This window comes from Phacochoerus africanus, chromosome 4, assembly GCF_016906955.1.
Source record: "Phacochoerus africanus isolate WHEZ1 chromosome 4, ROS_Pafr_v1, whole genome shotgun sequence".
NCBI lineage: Eukaryota > Metazoa > Chordata > Mammalia > Artiodactyla > Suidae > Phacochoerus > Phacochoerus africanus.
Genome location: NC_062547.1, coordinates 61138379 through 61160164, shown reverse-complemented (window position 1 = coordinate 61160164; position 21786 = coordinate 61138379). Strand labels below are relative to the sequence as shown.

Below are 21786 nucleotides of genomic sequence, written 5' to 3'. Positions count from 1 at the left end.
AAACCATCCTTTCCACTAAACTTCTTTATTCATTCAGCAATTGCTCCCAGAGTCCCCTCTGTGCCCACCCCAGCCCAGCCCCCAAGGAGCCTCCAGGTCAGTGGAGACAGAGCCAGACACAGACACCACCCCTGCCCTAGGGTCGGAAGTACAGGACTGGCTGAGAGTAGTGGGAGAACCCTAGGTAAGGCTGCAAGGAGGTAATAGCTGGGGTTTTGAGAGATGAATAAGAGTTTTCCAGAGAGGCAAAATTGGCAGAAAAGCCTTGTAGGCAGGTGTGAAGTTGTGGTGGGAGGCCTAACCTGCACAAGATGCCTTTTCACAAGCCTCCAGAAGATGACTCTGTACAGCCAAAGGGCCAACACTATTGCCCACTACACAGAGGATGAAACTAAGGCCCAAAGAGAGGAAGCAACTCACTCATCATCACACAGCAAATAAGTGACAACACCATGAGCTCCAGTAACCTGCGCTCTTAACCTCTGTACTCAGGGAGCCTCCTCCCTCTTGCCATGCTCTTCCCTCTGCCAAGAATGCCTTTCCTTCCTTCAACAGCTGACAAGCTCCTGCTGGGCTCGATTGTTAACTGCATAATCCTCTGGTCTGTATAGAAAGGGCTGCAGTGTGCAGGCAGGAAAACTGAAGCCCTGGGATACTCGGGGTCAGTTAGGGTGGACTGGAACCTCAGCCTGTCCTGGGCTCTTACACGATCCCACACAGTCACAGGGCTCCCCCTAAAAGTGAATTTTCAGCCAGAGCAGGTGTTCTTGTCCTTGGCTTCCTCCAGCTAACGAGTGAGGGGAAGAGAGAAGCCTGATCATACATTTAAAGTTATGCAATGTCTGCTCAGGAAATGAGACAGGAAGCTCAGGGCCAAACACCTAAGAGAATGAGAAGAGGGGCGTGGCTTAAGTTTGGTCCCTAGAATCTGGGGGGCAAGGCTCAGTAGACCCTAGTATTGTATCTGTCTTGAATCTTTATGGGTTCCAAAGGCCACACCGCTGTTGCTCTACAAGCAAGGAGTGCCCTCCAAGTGTTATGTCACTTGCCCCATGAGGGGATCTCTGTGAAGCAGAAAGCCCAGAGAAGGTGGCTCCCTGCTCAAGGGCACATAGCCAGTCCATGGAGACCAGAACCCAGAGGTGTGTGTGTGTAGGAGATATAAAAATGACAGTGAATAGGACAAGCAGGGAAGCTGAGCGTTCCATGCTCTGGACACTATCCCCGGCCTCCACTCCACAGTGCATCCAGCTGGGGGCCCAGGGTGCTGAATGATGGCCGATCTTGAGGGCTAGGGGCCCAGCACAGCTTCATAAGCTCATGAACCTGAGGGGAAGAGACAACACGGTCACGTGTGAGTGGTAGGAAGGATGTGACTCCTGTTCACAGATTTTTGTTTTGGGTGGTGGGGGGGGTTGGCCACACTCATGGCAGGCAGAAGTTCCTGGGCCAGAGATCAAATCCAAGCCACGGCAGTGACAACCCCAGATCCTTAACCACCAGGCCACCAGGGAACTCCTTACGGTTTTTAAATATAAATTAGATTCTACCCCTCCCTTGCTCTAAAGCCTCCCATGGCTCCCAGTGGAACTTAGAACAAAATCGCATCCCCTTCGGTTTCCCTCCCTCCACTGTCTTCCTCCATCACCTCCTCTCTCATTCCATATAGCCACATCTGCCCTCATCTTATATTTCTTAAGTACAGGAAGCTCATTCCCACCTCAGGGGCTTTGCACCTGCTGTGCCTTTCACTGAGAATGCCCTCCCCCAGCTTTCTCCATGGGCGGGATGCTTTTTTTTTCCTTCAGGCATCACCCCTTCTAGGAGGCCCTCTCTGACCACACTCCCCCATCTCTTTCCAGACATTGATCACCACCAGAATGTTCTTGTTAGCCTCTGCTGGTTACAGGGAGGAAAGATCATATTTGTTCTGTCCTCTGTTGGGTCCCCAGCATCCAGCCCAGAGCCCAGCACACAGTCAGCAAATAAATGTTTGTGGCCTGAGCGAATTAATTTATGAATGACCAACCACCTGTCAGACATTTCCACAAAAGCTGTGATGATACATTGTAAGAGTTCATCATTTATTGAGTGCCAACTCTATGCCAACTTCTGAGCACTGGCTAGATGAGAATTCATTTGATCTTTCCCCACCCTCTAAAACACTGTTATTCCTATTTTGGAGATGGGAAAACTGAGGCTCTGAAAGTGTTTGTGACTTGCCAAACAATGAGAGAGCAACAAAGTAGAGGCCAGAATCTCCTTTAGCCTCATGCCCTGGCCCCTGCTCTCAATCAAGAGACATCAGAGATGGAGAGACCCAGAGGGGCCAGCAGGCTTGCCCAAGACCCTCAGTGAATCTACAGATCCGAAACTGAGGCAGGCTCCCCAGCGCTCACCTCACTAGGACAGGCAGGAGGTGCGGGCAGCCTCTGGCCTTCGGCCAGCAGCTCCAGGAGACGACAGAGGGCTGGGGCATCTCGCTCACATCCCATCATCCGCAGGAACTCCTGGAGCCAAGGGGGAGGGCCCGAGGTGGGGGAGGAGCCATCCGTGATGGAGCGGGGAGGGGCGCCCATGATCGAGAGGGTCAGCAGTAGTGATAGGAGGAAGGGAATCACCCACCCGCGGGTCGGGGAAGGAGCCCCCCTTAGTGGAGGAGGAGGAGTCTGTAATGGGTGAGGGTGGGGGCTGCCTGTGGCGGTGGCAGTGGCAGTGGCGGTGGCGGTGGCGGTGGCGGCGGCGGGGTGGGGGTGGGGGTGGGGGTGGGGGAGGTCAGCCTTAATGAAAAGAGGTCCTATCCCGGACTCTAAAGCTGGGCCCCTCTGACCCGGGGCAAAAACAGGACGGGGACTGGCGATGAAGGAGTTGAGAAGAGAAGGTATTGGGGATCCAGGGGTGCCGACTCACGGCTGAGGGGCTACAGCTCTTGTCGCTGTAGGTGAAGAGCTCATACAGCACGACCCCGAAGCTCCAGACATCCGACTGGCGCGAGAAGATATTGTCTGAGAGGGACTCCGGGGCATACCTGGAGGCGGACAGGGAGGTCTTGGAATGCGACAGTAGGGCAGAGGAAAAGGGGGCAGCCTTGGACTGGGGTGGCTGGTCACCATAGGTGATAAGGTCAGCCCCTGTTCTAAGGTCTGTTTCCCTGACTACGGGATAGGATTCTCAAACCCAGTGGCACACCAGGGCGGGGCCTGGGCGGGGATAAGGGCGGAGCCGTGGCGTGTTTGGGCGGGGCCAGAGCCTTGGGGCGGAGCCAGGGCTGGCACAAGACTCTAGGGAAGAGGGGCGGGGCCAGGGAAATCACAGCTGGGGAGAGCCACGGGTAGTGGGGAGGAATGGAGGAGCCGGGGCGTGGTGTCCCACCAGAAGATGGGGCTCTGGCCGGGCTCGCGGACCACATAGTAGTCTTTGTCTAGCGGCAGCAGCTTCGCGAGGCCGAAGTCGGCGATCTTGACGTGCGTTTCGCTCTCCACCAGGATGTTACGGGCTGCAAGGTCGCGGTGCACGCAGCGGCGGGAGCCCAGGTACTCCATGCCCTGCGGGCGGGCATGGGGTATGGACCCCAAGATGACTCAGCAGGTGGCCCAAGCCTGACCTCAAATCCAACACAAACCCCAACCCAGACCGCAAGCCTAATCCCACCTGACCCATCCTGCACCCCAGTCCTGACCTTTGCCCTAACACAACCCCACTTCCAACCTAACCTGGAGCCCAGACTTCAACCCTCAGCCCTCCCGGCGAATCCACGCAGATCCCGCAGGTCCCCGCCGGTCCCCAAGCGTCCCGCCCTCTCATGCCTTCCCCCGCACCTTGCAGATCTGCGAGGCGTAGAGGAGCAGGCGGCCAGCATCTAGGCGCGCGCGGTGCCTCTGCAGGAAGTCCCGCAGGCAGCCGCTTGGCAGATATTCCATGACCAGCCGCAGACTCTGGCGGCCTGGGGGTGGGGGTGGGGGGCGGGTGGAGGCAAAGATGAGTTACCACTCTGTCTACTTCTCCCCATTCTTCTTTCCCATTCAGAGTGAATCTCGAGTCCCTTCTGGCCTCAATATCGCTTTTTACGGGAGTTCCTGTCGTGGCGTGCAGAAATGAATCCGACTAGGAACCATGAGGTTGCAGGTTTGATCCCTGGCCCCTGCTCAGCGGGTTAAGGATCCTGCGTTGCCCTGAGCTGTGGTGTAGGTCACAGACACGGCTCAGTTCCAGCTTTGCTGTGGTGTAGACTGGCAGCTGTGGCTCCTATTAGACCCCTAGCCTGGGAACATCCACGTGCCTCTGGTGAGGCCCTAAAGAGACTATATATATATATTGTCTCAATAAATATATATATATATATATATATATATATATATATTTCAATAAAATGGGAATGGTGGCAATGACACATCACTGTTTTGAGTACTTTCTACAATATACATTGACTTTTCTGTTTGCTTGCTTGTTTTTTGTTGTTATTATTGTTTGTTTGCTTTTTAGGGCTGCACCCACAGCATATGGAAGTTCCCAGACTAAGGGTGGAATCCCAGTTGCAGCTGCCTGCCTACACCACAGCCACAGCAACAGCAGATCCAAGCCGAGTCTGTGGCCCACACCACAGCTCATGGCAATGCTGGATCCTTAACCCACTGATTGAGGCCAGGGATCAAACCCACATCCTCAAGGATACTCATCGGGTTCTTAACCCACTGGGCTACAATGGGAACACCCAGCAGTCTGATTCTGGATAAACAAGAGCAGTCACTAGCATCTCTGCCTGGGTTCTCAGACCACCCTAAAATGGTGCTGTGGGAGCATGAAGATATGTGATATGAAGAGCATCAACTGGTAGGAGGCTCACCTGGGCCATAGCTGACACCCCGGTACTTAACAATGAAGTCGCTGTGGAGGGCTTTTAGGATCTGGATCTCCCGCTGGAAGTCCCTCTGCTGTTCTGGGCCACTGTGCTGCAGCTGCTTCACGGCCACCAGAGCACCTGTGTTGTCGCCCAGTGGGTCGTAGCGGCAGAGTTCCACGCTGCCAAAGTTGCCCTGGAGGACAGTAGGGCTGGTGCCCATGTGCCTGGGTGCTATCCCATCCACCTCAGCCCAGCCCACCTCACCTTGCCCAGCTGTGAGATGTACTTGAGGTGTCTCTCCTCAAAGATAGTAGGGTCCTGGCAGGCATAGAGCTGGGCACCATTCCAAAGCCCGTCACGGGGTGCTAGGGCACCAGGCGTGGGGTCTGAGAGGAGTTCATAATCTGGGGGGCGCAAACAGTGAGTGAGCAGCACACTGGGTCCTTGGCCCCTCTCTTAAGCTGACTTGCTGTGCGAACTTGAGCTGCATGCTCACCCTCTCTGTGCTTTATGGCAGGGTCACTGCAAGCCAAGGAGTATTTTATGGGGCTGGAAAAAGACAGCCCCTATGTAGTGCACATGCTGTATATAGACAGAAAGGCATTTCTTAGTCTCCACTGCCATGGGGTATGTTCCCTCAACTAAACTCAGGCTGATGGGTGAGAGAGATGCACACCAGGTGCCCCTTCAGGCCTGACCCATTGAAATATAAAATGGGACCCTCTACATCTCTTGTCTGCAGAGGCTCCAACAGGGGCCTGAGGCCATGGGATGGGTGAGGTCAGAAAGGGAGAGGTTTATGTTGACTTGGATGCCCTCACTGAAGGAGAACTAACATCCATCATGTTCAACATCTAGCTGAGGGGTCTGTTTGTTACAGCAGCTGGTGAAACTTGTACTGACTGTTACAGTTCACTGACCATTCTAACCTTGCCAGGCACACGAGGCAGGCTCTGCATGCAAACCTCCCTCTTTTCCTACTGGACCCAACATGACATGCCAGCCCTGCCCACCCTGCCTGCCCAGTGGGCACCTGAAGTGATGAGGCTGTTCAGGTCACGGATGACAGCACGGAAGGAAGGTCTCTGGCCTGGCTCGTAGGCCATGCACTGCTGGATCAGCAGGGCCAGCTCCATCCACTTGGGGGCAGGGAGCTGTTGCCGTTCCTGGTAAAACTGTAGCTTCTGAGGGCAGGAGGAGTGGCTGGTCACTCCCAGGGCACTCTCATAAGATGCCCTCAGACCCACCCATCCACCCCAAAGTGGACTTTGTGTACCCTTATGTCAAATGAGGGTTCTAGAGGCTAATGCCTGTGCTCTGACCTTGGCAGGATCCAGAGTGCTGATGGGCATCATGACACCGCTGAACACCTCCCAGACTGTGGCACCAAAGCCCCACTTGTCAGCTTCCAAGCCAAGTGTTCGGGCCTCCTGGAGACACTCAGGGGCCACCCAGGGGATCCTGTCAGTAAGCACTGGGAGCGGTGGGCACATAGATGGGGTCATGGATCCACTTCCTTGCCCCTCTAGGCCCCTCCCTCCTCCACCCCTCAGCACTTACTCTCCAGGCTTAGTACAGTGGGGCTGACACCAGGATCACTCAGCTTGATAAAAGGTGGGTTCCCATCGGCCCCCTCTCGAGCCAGGAGCACCTTCCGGGCTGAGACGTTGCCATGGGGGAGACCTTTGTCTTCCTAAGAGGTCCAAACATAGGGAAATACTAAGGGGGGCTTGATGAATGAATATTCTGGCTGGTGGACTCCTACACATCCTTCAAAGCCCACCTGGTACTGCTCAAACCATACTCCAGCATCTTCCCTAGACTATTGGCCGTCTACCCCCTGTTTCCCTCCCCTTTTCAAACACTCCTCTCTCATTCCATTGTTCCCCAGTCCCTTCAGGATAAAGTCCAAGGTCTTCAGCCTGGTGTTCAAGGCCCTCGAGATCTAATCCCATGAGCTGGATCACTCTTCCCATGAACTTCTCTCATCCATTCTTCCACCCTGGTCTCCTGCCAACTGAACTGCCTGAAGCACCCCCAGGGCAGGCAACATGCCTTCTAAGCTGCAGCCTTTGCCAGGGCTGTTCCCTCAGCCTGACATGCCCCCCTTCCTTTCTCCTCTTGCTGAACTCCTACTCAGTCTTCAAGATCCCAGTTCCAATGTTCCCTCTTCTAGGAAGCCTTCCCCCACTGCCCAGTCTCATTGCTCACTACTCCCCTCAATATCCACAGAGGACCAGTTGTTCCCTTCTGCTCTTACACTTCTAACCCTGGACATACACTGTTCCCTTAGTCTACAATGCCCTCCTCTTTCACCCTTGCCAAACTCCAATCCACACTACTGAGCCCTCTCTCAATTCCCCCTCCACTCTGTGAATGGAGGGTAAGGCAGGCAGAGGAGCACTCACCAGATAGTTGAGGGCATAGGCCAGCTGTTTGATCACCTGTAGCTTCCAGCTTGCTGGCACCAGGTGGCCACACTTGCGCAGATACGTGTCCAATGCTCCCAGGTGTACGAATTCCTGCACCATGATGCCTGGTGGCAGTAAGGAGGGACAGTATGGGGAGGCAGGACTGCGCTTGTGTTCAACAGGCTCTCCCCCGACTCTACCCTCAAGGGACCCTTGAACTTTCAGCTCTGACTTTTCCCTCCCCTGCTCCTCCATCCTTACTCTACTCACCTCTCTTCCTCTCCACGTCCCATCTCAGAACTATTTGCCTGAAATGCTGGAAGGTGCCAAGCTCTCTCCATGACTCATGTCCAGCCCTTTGCATGTTCTGTTTCTGGTCTAGAGCATCCCTCTTCCTTCTCCTCCCTAATGCCTGCTTATTCTTGCCTTCCCAGCTTGGAAGTTTCCCTTGCCTACCCAGAATCATTGCTTGACACTCAAGCTGGGTTAACAGCCTCTGATCACCCACAGTGCCCTGTGTTGCCCCCATAACACACGATTATTTATCATCCTGCCCAGCTTGTCATGTTCTACACTATACACCCAGCTCCTGGCACCTACTGGGCTCATACAAATAGCTGCTGAGCTGAACTGATGGAACCGAGGCTTGGAGAGGGAGCATGGACCTTGCAAAGCTGCAGAGGAGGTACACAGCAGAGTGAGATTGGATCCCAGGTCTGTCTGACTTGAGATAATTCTGAGGGACTGGTGGAAGCCTGGAGCTGCTTGTCCAAAGGACCAAGGGACATGAGTACAGGGACCCTGCTGAAACAGAGCCCCAGCCCCAGGGCAGGCTCTGGATGTGTACTGCTATTGCTATTGTAGATATAGGCTCAAAGAGGCAGACAGGGATGGGCGGTGGGGGGACGTCTCTCACTGTCTCCAGCCATGCATACGCCATGGAGCAACACGAGATGCTGGTATGATACTTGGCTCATCAAGCTCGCTGCTTCCAGGAATGACTGGGGAGGAAAGAAAAGAGAGAAAATGCATGGATGTCTTCCACTCCCCAAACTTGCTGCTCATACACCTGCCTTAGGAGACCTGGCTGCAAGCCTCCTTTGTTCCTGGAGGCCACCATTAGTGCACACAGCACTCTGTAGCATTATTTATTTCCTTCCTTCCTCCCTTTCTTTCTTTCTTTCTTTCCAACTTTCTTTCTTTTTTTCTTTCTTTTTCTTCCTTCCTTCCTTCCTTTCAGGCCACACCTGTGGCATATGGAAGTTTCCAGGATAGGGGTCAAATTGGAGCTGCAACTGCCAACCTAAGCCACAGCCACAGCAATGCCAGATCCGAGCTGCATCAGTGACCTACACCACAGCCTGTGGCAATGCTGGATGCTTAACCCACTGAGCAAGGCCAGAGATCTAACCCACATCCTCATGGATACTACTTAGGTTCTTAACTCACTGAGCCACAGTGGGAACTCCTATAGCATGATTTTCTGATGGGGTCTGGAAGTCCCCACTATAGTCTACTTTGAGTTTCTCACACAAGTGGGAGATTTGGGGTTTGAGAAGGGCTCAAACCTTCCCCTTGTGTTGCCTGACCCCTGCTGATTCCTCTATCTGCATCATCCTCCCTTCTCCTTTGCTCGCTCCTCTCTGACCAATTGGCCTCCTCACTGCTCCTTGAACACGGCTCGGATCCTGTGCTGCTGTGGCTCTGGCATAGGCTGGCAGCTACAGCTCCGATTAGACCCCTAGCCTGGGAACCTCCATATGCCGCGGGAGCGGCCCAAGAAATGGCAAAAAGACAAAAAAAAAAAAATCTCCAACCCTTCTAGGAATTCCTTCTGTGGATTGGTGGTAAAGAACCCAACTAATATCTATGAGGTCGTGAGTTCAATCCCTGGCCCTGCTCAGTGGGTTAAGGATCCGACGTTGCCATGAGCTGTGGTGAAGGTCTCAGAGGCAGCTGGGATCTGGTGTTGCTGTGGCTGTGGTGGCTCTGATTCAGCCTCTAGCCTGGGAACTTCCATATGCTGCAGCCTGGGAACTTCCATATGCCCAATAAATAAATAAATTCTCCGGCCTTCTATATTTCATGGTTTGGAGACACTGTGGCTACATTTCTGTGGAGGTTTTTTTGTTTCTTTGTTTTGCTTTTTAGAGCTGCCCTCAGGCATATGGAAGTTCTCAAGCTAGGGGTCATATCGGAGCTACAGCTGCTGGCCAACGCCACAGCCACAGCAACGCAGGATCTGAGGTTTGTCTGAGACCTACACCACAGCTCATGGCAATGCTGGATCCTTAACTCACTGAGCAAGGCCAGGGATCGAACCTGAATCCTCATGGATCCTAGTAGGGTTTGTTAACTGCTGAGCCACGAAGGGAACTCCCATTTCCGTGGTTTTAAGACCCTGTGTGTTTTTTGTTTTTTGGTTTTTTTTTTGTCTTTTGTGTTTTTAGGGCCGCACCCACAGTATATGGAGGGTCCCAGGCTAAGGGTCAAATCAGAGCTGTAGCCGATGACCACAGCCACAGCAATGCCAGATCTGAGCCTTGACCAGGACCTACACCACAGCTCATAGCAATGCCAGATCCTTAACCCACTGAGCGAGGCCAGGGATTGAACCCACAACCTCATGATTCTTACATTCATTTCCACTGTGCCAGGATGGGAACTCCAACCCTGTGTGCTTTTAAATTTCTCTGAATCCATGACCCTCTCTCCAGCTAGCCCTGACCCAGAAGGCCTAGTCCTACTCCGCTCACCTCCATGCAGTTCTTGTGCTTGGCATCCATCACTTTGAGCAGGACTTCTGTCTCCCGGGCCTCCCCATCCACAGCCTCGTGGCGACAGCCCCGGTAAATCTTGGTGAAGGATCCATGACCCAAGTTCTCATGCTGGAGAGTGAGGGAGCAACAGGAGAGGCCTGGAAGGGGGTTCCCATGGGATCCAGTTCCCTAGCCCTGGCCCAAGCAAGGCACAGGCAATGGCCCCGTTTTATCGATGATGAAACAGAGGCACAGGGAGGTTACATCCCGTGCCTGAGGCCACACAGCAGAGATGGATGTGGACCTGGTCTCTGGATCCCAGTTGAGGCAGTTCCCCCTAGCCCATTTCCTGGGGCCCCTTACCCACTCCAGGCTGTCGGCAGGGATCTTGTGAAATGTCATCTGGCTCAGCTGGCATTGGGACTGGGGCTGAACAGGGGATGAGGTGGGTGGACTGCAACCTCTCCGGATCACAATCAGATTGGACTTTTCTATAGGGAGTAGGTGGAGGAGAAAAAATCAGAGGTCAGGAGGGAAAAGTCCTCTAAGGTTTTGCTCACTCCCTGTCTCACTGGCAGGTGTGTGTGTGTGTGTGTGTGTGTGTCTCCTGCAGAAGGGAGGGGACAGGGAGGTGAGGACTCCAGGGTGCATGGTTTATTTGAAAGGAGACTCCAGGAAGTCCCAGAGGGGGGATGGGGTGGGGACTGGGTGAGGGAGTGAGACAGAGAGAAGGAACCCTGAAGGGAGTGCAAATGAGCAGGTGGATGCTGTGGGCAGCTTGGTCTCAGTCCTGCTAGGGATTCTGGGAGACTCTGGAGAACTCACACCTCAAAGCTGTCCCATCTGAGGAGTTTGTCTGAGAGCAAAATTCACCCAGAGGAAGAGGCAAGAGATTAAGGGTAAGTGCTAGTGACATCACTCAGATGCAGCTGTGCCTGGATCTAACCGTGCCTGAAAGCAGATTCTATCCCTATGAGCCCCAAATCATCTTTCCCCCCACTCCTAAATAACCCTGGCTGCAGTCTCTGCTGCTTGCCACACAAGAACTGGGCCAGACACAGAAAGGCAAGGTCCTATATCAATCATTCGGTTCAGGGAAGAAGGCAGGCTCACCTTTGGGTCTGGGGGTGCAGCAGAAAGTGAGGTTCAGCTCAACCCCATCCACGTGCAACCCACCATCCCAACAGGCTGCCAGGAGCGCTCGAAGACTGTTGTGGGGACGGCCAAGGCCAACCAGGGAGAAGGTTCCCGTAGGGTCACACCGGATGAGGCAGCCCTTGTAATCAGGGCCCAGAGGGGTCTGCAAAGAGGAGTAGTCCCTGAGTGGGGGTGGGCAGCACCCTTCCCCTCAAGTCTCCAAGTGTTTACATATTCTCTTTCCTCCACTGGGGATGCCTTTTCCCTCCCCCTCTTCACCAAGCAGTACTGACTCATCTTTCAGTTCTTAGCTCAAATGCCACCTCCTCCAGGAAGCCCTAGTTGCCCTCCTGGCCCCTAGTAGTAGACTGACCTGGACACAGACAGTTAGGAGGTAACTGTCGAAATCCTGAGGGCTGCGACGGAGAACGTAGGAGCCAGGAAGTGAGCCCCCAGTCTTGAGTTTGTTGATGGCAAAATCCAGGCTGTGGGGTAAGGTGGGAGTGAACTGAGAGTCAAAGATGAAGAGAGACAAAGAGATGGAGGCCGCAAAACCAAACTAGACCCGGGTTCTAAACCTTGTCTTTCTGAAGCCTCGGGACTCTCACCAGGTAACATTTCCTTCCTCTCTCTCTCATTTATAAAATGAGCCAAAAGTTGAGGCTTCTGATGAGGGCATTAAAGAGGAGGCTGCAGGTGAAGCCAGGTGCATCCCCAAGAAATGGAAGAGTCAAAGGGAGGGAGGCAGCTGTCCCTGGCAGCAGGCGACCCCAGCCACATTGAGCGCTTTGCACCTGGCGCTGTTCAAGCACTTGACCCCTTGTCGAGGGCCTCCTGGGAGGCGAGGACACAGAGGCGTAGAGAACGGAGTGAGTCTGGCCACATGGGGGGCGGGTCCTTACGTGATGGGGCCATGGCACTGCTCAGCCACCTCTTCCAGAAGCCGCGGCGGCGCCACCTCCTTGCAGAAGAAGTGCTGCGAGTCCGTGGTCAGCCGGAAGTAGCCATCCACCAGCGCCACGAAGGACAGCGCGGCAGGCAGCCCGGGGAACTCAGCCTCCTGTGAGGATCCACATCAGTGCACGCTGTGGCCCGAGAGTGATAGTTCCGCGTTCCCGTCCTCCGGTAAAGCAGGAGGGGAGGGAGTCCACCACCCACCAGGATCTGGTTGTCTGTCCTGGTGACTGTGACCAGGCGATGCTCCCCGGCCGGGCCAACGCGCGGGGCCTGCTTGATGCTGATATCCACGATTTCTGGAAAGTCGCAGAAGGGCTGAAGAACCTGGAAAGGAGAGGGAGGGCTGGGGCTGGGGGTCCCGGCCCCTCCTCCTTGAAGCCTGGATCCCACCAACCCACACTCCTGAGAGACTCCTGTCTCCGCCTCACCCAGCCACATACCTCTCCCACCTTGCCTCCTCCAAGCCCCGCCCCTTCTGTCAATCTTACCCCGTCAACCCCTCTTCTGCTCACCCCAAATATCTGCACACGGTCCGTGCCAAATCCTGCCTCCTCTCGGCCAGTCCCCCGCACAACCCAAGCCCCTCCCTCATCTAGCTCTGCTTTATCTCTCGGGGTCTCTTAGCCCACGCGGGAGCGGCCCCCTCCCTCAGTCCTGCCTCTCCTTGTCCACAGTTAGCCCCGCCCTGAGCCCCACCACCCAACCAGTTTCCTCCCTTTCCGCCCCGCCCATTTAGTCCCGCCCCCTCGCTCAGCCCCACCCCTAAACTAGCCGCCCCCAAGCCTCTCAGTCTCGCCTCTAGGCCACGCCCCCTAAAGCCCCTCCCCCTAAAGCCCCGCCCCTTCCCCTACTTCGCACCTCTTCTTCTCCTGGGCTCCAGGAGATGCCGCTGCCACCAGCCACACGGAGCAGCCCTGGCGCATCCTGACCACCAGCAGCCCCGGGGAGGCCCACGCGGAAGGTCTCGGCTGCCCTGGCTGGGTCCAGACGCTCGAGGTCCATAATGTACTTGGCCATGAGCGAGTGTCGGTCAGCCTGGCAGGCGGCCACGCGACGCAGGGCCCGACGCACTGTCCTTCGAATACGCCTCCGCGTCACGAAACTCAGGCCTTGGATCAGGTCACGTAGAGCAGGGGGCAGGCAGACCTTGTAGCTGCGAGTGGGGGGAGCGGGCCCTCAGTGTGGGGAGGGGTCTCCGCAGGGATAACAGGGACGCACACCAACCCAAGCTTCAGTGAAGGGGCTGGAGGGGTGGCCTCAGTAGTGGGGCAAAAGACATACACAGAGACACACTCAGGGACAGGCACCGGTAGGGTCTCTGTGAGGAGGGCCTTTGGAGTCGGTAAGACAGACAGGGACACACAAAGTCCTTTCAGCTGCCAGAGGTCCTGCAATGGAGTTTCAGTAGGGCTGGGTTGAAGGTGGGAGTGAGCTGGGTCACATGACCACACTGCAGGCTTGTAGGTCAGCTGCCCAGAGGGGGTCCTGGATTCTAGCCAGATCCTGGTAGAGCCGCCTTTGCTCACTCCCAGGTGGGCACCACAGCCTGGCAGCCCTCACCTGACAATCTTCAGCAGCTCTTCGGGCCGCTGAGCCTTCTCGAGGGCCATCCGGGCCAGGTCCAGGACGGCCAAGCTGAGACACTCACCCTGCTCCTTGAGGCTGAGGCCCACTGGGAGGCGGCCGCTCACCAGGTCGTTGCGATGCTGGAAACCAGTCACAGTCCAACCTTGAGCCCTGATGTTGCTCAGTGGACCCCCACCCCTGGGCTGACCTCCACCCCTGGGCTGACCTCCACCCCTGGGCTGCCACAGGGAGGGTCAGCCAAGGCTGCCCAACCATGAGCCCATTATTGTCCAGTGGACCCCCACCCCCCGGAATGAGCCCTACAGAAATCACTACCTGAGCAAAGAGATGCTCCAGGACTGGCAGGTCAAGAATGGCACTGGTTAAGTCCTTTCGTAGCCCAAAGCGGTGGCATTTCTCTAGCCCAAACCAGTTGGGGAAGTAAAAGCTGTGGGGGTGGGAGAGGGGAGAACGTGGAATGGGGATAACAGTGGAGGTGACTGTGCCAAGACCTTACAGAGCCCAGGTTACGCCACTGACTTGCTTGTGACCTTAGACAAGTGGCCCACCCTCTCTGGCTAAAGTTTTCTCATCTGCTAAATGAGCAGTGATCACACCCTCCCTGGGACACCCACCAGGAGGTGCGGGGAAATGATGGTTGTAGGATCACTGTTGTTTTAACTCCCATTCCTAAGCCCTCAGCAAAAGACATTCCCTCCTTGTATCATTTAACCCACACCTGCAGTGGGGGTGGGGGTGGGAGTTGGGGGGACACTTCCTACCGGAGCCTGTAGACGAGGACTTGGGTGCCTGCATCCTCCACGGAGAAGATGTGGCTTGGGGGGAACCAACAGGACAGGTCCTCCGTGGCCAGAGCAAAGAGGGAGTGGTACACAGGCAGGATACCTGAGGGGACACCTCCATCAGCTCCCACCAGTCTCTCTCTCTCTGTCCCCTTCAGGGCTGCCATGCTATCACCAGGCAGCCCCGCAGACTCTTTCTCACCTTCAGTTCTGACACTGTGTCCCACCCCTATTCTCACCCATTCCAGGGTTCCCATTGCCCTTAGGAGAGAAGCCATGTATTCAGCCTGCTTCTCAGGGCTCCCTGCCCCTCTTTCCAGAGCATCCCTTTCCACTGTACAGTTTACCTCAAGGGATATCAGCTGTTTCCCCTAATGTGCCATTACACCTCTGAATTTGTGTACCTTCTTCCCTTACCAAACTCCTACTCATCCCTCAAAGCCTCAGCTCCAATGCTGACTCCACTTGGCAGCTCCCAATCTGGGTTCCACATAGCCCCAACCCTCCCTCTGGCCAATCCTTCTAGAGACCCACTCACCACTGGCCTTAGCAGCCCAAACACACAGCTCTTCAGCGGAGTGGTCCCCAAAGGAGAAGGATAGGCGCTGTGGGGGTCCAGGGCCCCGAGGGGGCAGCAGAACATGCAGGGCACCAGCCTCTGAAGAGGAGAGGCTGCAAGAGCGCTGAGGGATCAAGGGTGTCTCTTCACTTGGAGGTGCCATGAGTGCAGCCTGGCTGGACACAGAAAGAGACAGCGCCTCAGTTGCAGTCAGGGGACAAGGCTAGAAAGCCTCTGGGGGTAGGGAGCAGCGATACTGCTGGCTGAGGTAGGGATGAAGCTGGAGAAAGAGGGAGGAAAAAGGGACCAGAGATACACAGAAAGACAGAGATGTGGAGAAGGGAGCTGAGTGTGCAAAGTGGATTAGAAGCCATTACCCACCAGCTGAAGGCTGTGCTGGGGGACTGGAAGATAGACACACAACTTTTTGTGAACTCAGAGTTCCTGCTGTGGTGCAAGGGGATCAATGGTGTCTCTGGAGCACTGGGATGCAGGTTCCATCCCTGGCCTGGCACAGTTGCTTAAGGATCCTGCAGTCGCCACAGCTGCAGCATAGGTTGCAACTGTGGCTTGGATCCGATCCCTGGCCCAGAAACCCCATATGCTACAGGGTGGCCAAAAAAGAAAAAGAGAAAAACAATTTTTGTGTGTGAACTCATATGCCACACTCTTGTTGATGCCCAGGGCAGACATCTCTGGTCAATCTCCACACACACACACCCTCTCCAACTCCTTCTCCAGACAGGCATGAAGAATCAATCACAGATACAGGGATTTGCTTTCTAGCAGATGGGCACTGGCTTGTACACATGGGTGTTTAAAGGGACAGAAGTGGCCATCCCTCTCTGTGGGTCTGAGGTATTCCAGCAGAGGCTGGAAGCTTTTTGTTTTCTTTTTGCCATTTTCTTGGGCCGCTCCTGCAGCATATGGAAATTCCCAGGCTAGGGGTCTAATCGGAGCTGTAGCTGCCAACCTATGCCAGAGCCACAGCAACATGGGACCCAAGCCGCGTCTGCAACCTACACCACAGCTCACGGCAATGCTGGATCCTTAACCCACTGAGCAAAGCTGGATCGAACCCACAACCTCCCGGTTCCTAGTGGGATTCGTTAAGCACTGAGCCACAACGGGAACTCCAAGGGGGCTGGAAGCTTTTGCACCTGGTGTGATGCATGCCTTAGGGGCAGATCCAGACTGATGACTCAGTGAACAGAGTCTGCCTATGTCTGTCTCTCCTGCTGCCTACATCTCCATCCTCTTCATCACTCCTGCCATTAGGCCCCCATAGTAGGAGGCCCTCCCTGGATAGACCCAGGAGGAAACCACCCACCTTATTCCCAGGCATTCTTCACCAACTAACTCCCAGATCTCTGACACCCTGGGGAACCCCTGAGCTCAGGACCCTTGGCTGGATATAGGAAGGATTTGGGTTTCAGCCCCAATGAGGAAAAGGAAGGGAGGTGGAGAAGCTCCACTTCAGTTGACCCAAGTGAAGAAGATACAAAGAGAATGTTGGGAGTTCCCATTGTGGCCCAGTAGATTAAGAATCTGACTGCAGCAGCTCAGGTAGCTGTGGAGGCATGGGTTCCACCCCTGGGGAAAAGGGGTTAAGGATCCAGCATTGCTGCAGCTGTGGCATAGGTTGAAACTGTGGCTTGGATTCAGTTGCTGACTTGCGAACTTCATTCACCATGGGTGCACCCATTAAAAAAAAATTTTTTTTTAAAGGAGACATTGTAATACACAGAAATCGACTGCATTTCTATATACTAACAATGAAAGGTCAGAAAGAGAAATTAGGGAAGCAATCCCCTTTACCATTGCATCAAAAATAATAAAATTCTTAGGAATAAACCTACCTAAAGAGACAAAAACCTGTACTTTGAAAACTACAAGACGCTGATGAAAGAAATCAAAGATGACACAAGTAGATGGAAAGATACACCATGCTCTTGGATTGGAAGAGTCAATAGTATCAAAATGACTATACTACCCAAGGCAATCTACAGATTCAATGCAATCCCCTATCAAATTACCAAGGACAGGAGTTCCTGTCATGGCTCAGTGGAAATGAATCCAACTAGGAACCATGAGGTTGAGGGTTCGATCCCTGGCCTCACTCAGTGGGTTAAGGATCTGGCATTGTTGTGGCTGTGGCATAGGCAGGCAGCTGTAGCTCTAATTAGACCCCTAGCCTCGGAAGCTCCATATGCCATGGGTGTGACCCTAAAAAGCAAAAAAATAAAAATAAAATAAAAACAAACAAAACAAATTACCAATGACATTTTTCACAGAACTAGAACAAAATATTTTAAAGTTTTTTTGGAAGCACAAAATACCCAGAATAGCCAAAGACGTCCTGAAAAAGAAAAATGGAGCTGGAGGAATCAAGGCTCCCGGACTTCAGACTATACCATGAAGCTACAGTCATCAAAACTGTATGGTACTGGCACAAAGACAGAAATATAGATCAGTGGAACAGGATAGAGAGCCCAGAATTAAACCCACGCACCTACAGCCAACTCATCTATGACAAAGGAGGCAGGAATATACAATGGAGAAAGGACAGCTTGTCCAGTAAGTGGTGCTGGGAAAACTGGACAGTCACACATAAAAGAATGAAATTAGAACACTTCCTAACACCATACACAAAAATAAACTCAAAATGGATGAAAGACCTAGGTATAAGACCAGATGCTATAAAACCCTTAGAGGAAAACATAGGCCAAACACTCTCTGACATAAATGACAGCAACATCTTCTCAGATCCACCTTTTAGAGTAATGACAGTAAAAACAAAAATAAACAATTGGACTTAATTAAACTTAAAAGTTTCTGCGCAGCCAAGGAAACCCTAAACAAAATGAAAATACAACCCACAGAATGGGACAGAATCTTTGCAAATGAATCGACTGACAAGGGATTAATCTCCAAAATTTATAAATACCTCGTACAGCTCCATACCAAAAAAACAAACAGCCCCATCAAAAAATGGGCAGAAGATCTAAACAGACAGTTCTCCAAAGAAGACATACAGATGACCAAAAAACACATGAAAAGATGTTCAACATCACTCATTATTAGAGAAATGCAAATCAAAACCACTATGAGGTACTACCTTACACCAGCCAGAATGGCCATCATCAAAAAGTCTATAAACAATAAGTGCTGGAGAGGGTGTGGAGAAAAGGGAACACATATGCTGTTGGTGAGATTGTAAATTGGTGCAACCACTGTGGAAAACAGTATGGAGAGTCCTCAGAAAACTAAAAATAGAATTACCATGTGATCCAGCAATCCCACTTCTGAGCATCTATCCAAAGAAAACCATGACTCGAAAAGACACATGTACTCCAGTTTAATTGCAGCACTGCATACAATAGCCAAGACATGGAAACCACCTAAATGTCCATCGACATCAACAGAGGAGTGGACCCAGAAGATGTGGTACATATACACAATGGAATATTACTCAGCCATTAAAAGGAAAGAAATAACGGCATTTGCAGCAACATGGATGGAACTAGAAGTTATGCTAAGAGAAGTCAGTCAGACAATGAGACACCAACATCAAATGCTATCACTTACATGTGGAATCTAAAAAAAGGACACAATGAACTTCTTTGCAGAACAGACACTGACTCACAGACTTTGAAAACTTATGGTTTCCAAATGAGACAGGTTGGGGGGTGGGGGGATGCACTGAGAGTTTGGGATGGAAATGCTATAAAATTTGGTTGTGATGATGTTGTACAACTATAAATGTAATAAATTCATTGAGTGATTTTTTTAAAAAAGGAACTCTTTGCAAACAACAAGTTTTTAAAAAAAGGAGACATCATGGCTCAGCGGAAACAAATCTGACTAGCATCCATGAGGACGCTGGTTTATTCCCTGGCCTCACTCATGGGTTAAGGATCCAGCGTTGCCATGAGCAGTGGTATAAGTCACAGACACAGCTCTGATCTGACATTGCTGTGGCTGTGGTGTAGGCCAGCAGCTACAGCTCCGATTGGACCCCTAGCCTGGGAATCTCCATATGCTACCTGTGTGGCTCTAAAAAAAAAAAAAAAGAAGAAGAAGAAGAGAATGTTGGGTAAAAACTATGTTCCAGGAGTTCCCATAGTGGCGCAGTGGAAACAAATCTGACTAGGAACCATGAAGTTGTGGGTTTGATCCCTGGCATTGCTCGGTGGGTTAAGGATCCGGTATTGCCGTGAGCTGTGGTGTAGGTCACAGACGTGGCTCGGATCTGGCATTGCTGTGGCTGTAGCTGCAATGAGACCCCTAGCCTGGGAACCTCCATGTGCTGGGAGTGTGGCCCTTTTAAAAAGACCAAAAAACCGGAGTTCCCGTCGTGGTGCAGTGGTTAACGAATCCGACTAGGAACCATGAGGTTGCGGGTTCGGTCCCTGCCCTTGCTCAGTGGGTTAACCATCCAGCGTTGCCGTGAGCTGTGGTGTAGGTTGCAGACGCGGCTCGGATCCCGCGTTGCTGTGGCTCTGGCGTAGGCCGGTGGCTACAGCTCCGATTCAACCCCTAGCCTGGGAACCTCCATATGCCACACGGGAGTGGCCCTAGAAATAGCAAAAAGGCAAAAAAAAATTAAAAAATAAAAAAAATAAAAAGACCAAAAAACCAACAACTATGTTCCAAATTAATGGCGGGAGGATAGATAGTATGAATGAGATTTTAACACACCCAGATTATAAACCGGAGACAGGGGATAGATGAAAACCTCAGACTCTGGGTTCAAATCCCAGCCCCACCGTATCCCAGCTTTGTGACCCCAGCAATGCTCCCACTTTCTCAGCTGTGGAATGTGCTGGCTCCTAGCTGATTGGGTGAGGGGGTTTGCAGAGCCCAGCCAAGGCTGTCAACACATTTAATCCAAACTAAGTGGCACAAATCCCTGGTGACATGTCCTGCAAGCACTTGACAAATGCCAGCTCAACCAGATAGGAAGGTCCCTTAGCACAGTGGGGCTCATCGTCAGGGAAGGAGGGCATGGCGAAGAGAGAACTTTCCACCAGCGACACTCCAGTGTCACCAGCTCCCAGACCAGCAATTGGAACACGCCCAGGCCCAGGAGCTCTGGGGCCCCTGTCACTCCCCACAGAAGTAACCACAGTCTTATTTCTAACAGTCGCCCTGCTCTTGCCTGACTTTGCAACCTTATCTAAATGGAATTACACACCACATATTTTGTTTAAAACAAATCTTAGAGAAACAAGATTGCTTAAATAGCTAAAGTTAAAAAAAAAAAAGAGGAAGAAAGTCAGAGGTGGTGTTTGGGGCCCAGAAAAATGCCCCTGTTTTAACACCAAAAGTCCCACATGCTGGGACATCTGGTTAGTCACCCAATGCTCCGGCTTGGGGCCTGGCAACTTGGGGGCTGGGAACAGCTTCCCCAGCACTGAGCGCGCATGCGCAAAGATTCTTTCAGGTCTGGGGAGCTGGGAATTCATTGAGGACAAATTAAGGCACAGAGAGGGGAGCACTTTGCCAGAGCCAGCAGTCCCAGCGCACGTCTGGCAGCTTTCCTCAGAGGCCTGGAAGGCAAACTTGGCATTGTCTGTAGCCACCACAGGGATTCCCTGGACCCCCACCCGCCACCCCCAGCCAGAGCCCTGTGGCGGCACCGTTTCTAACCTTACCTGGAGGTGGGGGACCCTGGGGCAGCCACAAGCGGGCAGAGCCGCCACCGTGGGGCAGCAGCAAGAGGAGGAAAGTCCCACTCGCTCCTTCCTGTGTGGGCCCCTCGGCTTCCTGAGCCGCTGTCACTTACCGAAAGTCATGGCCATGTGGGGGACGGTGGCAGGGAGGGGCAGAAAGTTCCGGAAGCCTCTGTAGACGCAGTCCTGCTCAGACAGGCTGCTGGAGCCCCCAGACCTAAGGGAAAGGGTGATGGCACAGAGAAGAGCCCAGGTCTTACCAGGGGTGGGGGCACATCCTGGCTTCTAGGGCCTCAGTTTAACCATCTGTGGCATATGTGGGTTGGTCACCCAGAGGAACTAATTTTGCACCCAGGGAAGGGAATGAAGCTGGATCTGCGCAGGACCTACATCACAGCTGTGCCAACACCAGATCCTTTTAACCCACTGCTCCAGGCTGGGGATCGAACCCTTGTGGCCACAAAGGCAACACAGGCTCCTTAACCCGCTGCACCACAGTGAGAACTCCTGATGGATGCTTTTTTACACCCCTTAGGCTCTCATGAGTGGAAGAGGCAGGGGACTGGGACAGTGTCCAGTTCAGACCTAGGCCAGTATTCTTTGCAGGATACACACCCCAGAAAGTAGAGCTTTGGAGATAGATTTTAGAGAACACTTTCCTCTGTATAATCCCGTCACAAGCCCTGGCACGAAAATAGCTTTGGTACAGATTTCATTGATTTCAGTTGCTCACAGACACTTATTAGCCATTTCCTGTGTGCAGGGCATTGGGGACACAGCAGGGGACAGAGTAGATCTGGTCTCTTCCTTGTGGAGCCAACAGTCTAGTAGGGGAGATGACAAGCGATTATCCAATAAGTGTTTCAGTGGCTCTCGGTGCCAGGCTGCTAGGAGAGATTTGGTCTGGGAGGGCTTCCTGGAGAAAGTGACTTTGATACTGAAATCCAAAGACAAGTAGAATTAGCCAGAGAGTGAGCTGGACGTGTGGAGCGTTCTGGCAGAGCAACAGCCCAGGCAAAGCTGGACAAGATCACAGTGTTCCTGAGAAGGGCAGGGTGGCAGGGACACGCTGTGATGAG

General features: G+C 53.1%; 1 protein-coding gene across 3 annotated transcripts; it reads right to left on the bottom strand.

Annotated features, from left to right (window-relative positions):
* Positions 1-9: 9 nt before the first annotated feature.
* On the bottom strand, positions 10-20835 carry JAK3 (Janus kinase 3). 3 transcript variants are annotated; one of them, XM_047776591.1, is made up of 24 exons: positions 20690-20835; positions 15012-15208; positions 14453-14576; positions 14007-14118; positions 13665-13810; positions 12963-13257; positions 12306-12428; positions 12050-12207; positions 11521-11632; positions 11124-11310; positions 10374-10501; positions 10008-10139; positions 8168-8252; positions 7249-7376; positions 6401-6533; positions 6163-6314; positions 5874-6024; positions 5105-5244; positions 4844-5033; positions 3819-3943; positions 3373-3545; positions 2911-3028; positions 2400-2510; positions 10-1326 (listed from the first exon to the last, which is right to left on the bottom strand). In XM_047776591.1, the coding sequence occupies exons 2-24, from the start codon at positions 15193-15195 to the stop codon at positions 1219-1221; spliced, it is 3315 nt and encodes a 1104-aa protein (XP_047632547.1). In that variant the 5' UTR covers positions 15196-15208; positions 20690-20835; the 3' UTR covers positions 10-1218. The 3 variants fall into 3 exon arrangements, with proteins under 3 accessions (XP_047632547.1, XP_047632549.1, XP_047632548.1); XM_047776593.1 differs by having other exon boundaries at positions 12306-12430; positions 12968-13257; XM_047776592.1 differs by having other exon boundaries at positions 15012-15204; positions 20690-20829.
* Between the last annotated feature and the right edge of the window lie 951 nt (positions 20836-21786).

Coding starts and splice junctions, on each gene's coding strand:
- JAK3 (XM_047776591.1), bottom strand. CDS start 15,195: ATGGCACCTCCAAGTGAAGAGACACCCTTGATCCCTCAGCGCTCTTGC. Junction 14,577..15,011: donor TTGGGCTGCTAAGGCCAGTG/GTGAGTGGGTCT, acceptor GTGTCCCCTCAG/GTATCCTGCCTGTGTACCAC. Junction 3,944..4,843: donor GGGTGTCAGCTATGGCCCAG/GTGAGCCTCCTA, acceptor CCCCACCCCCAG/GCCGCCAGAGTCTGCGGCTG.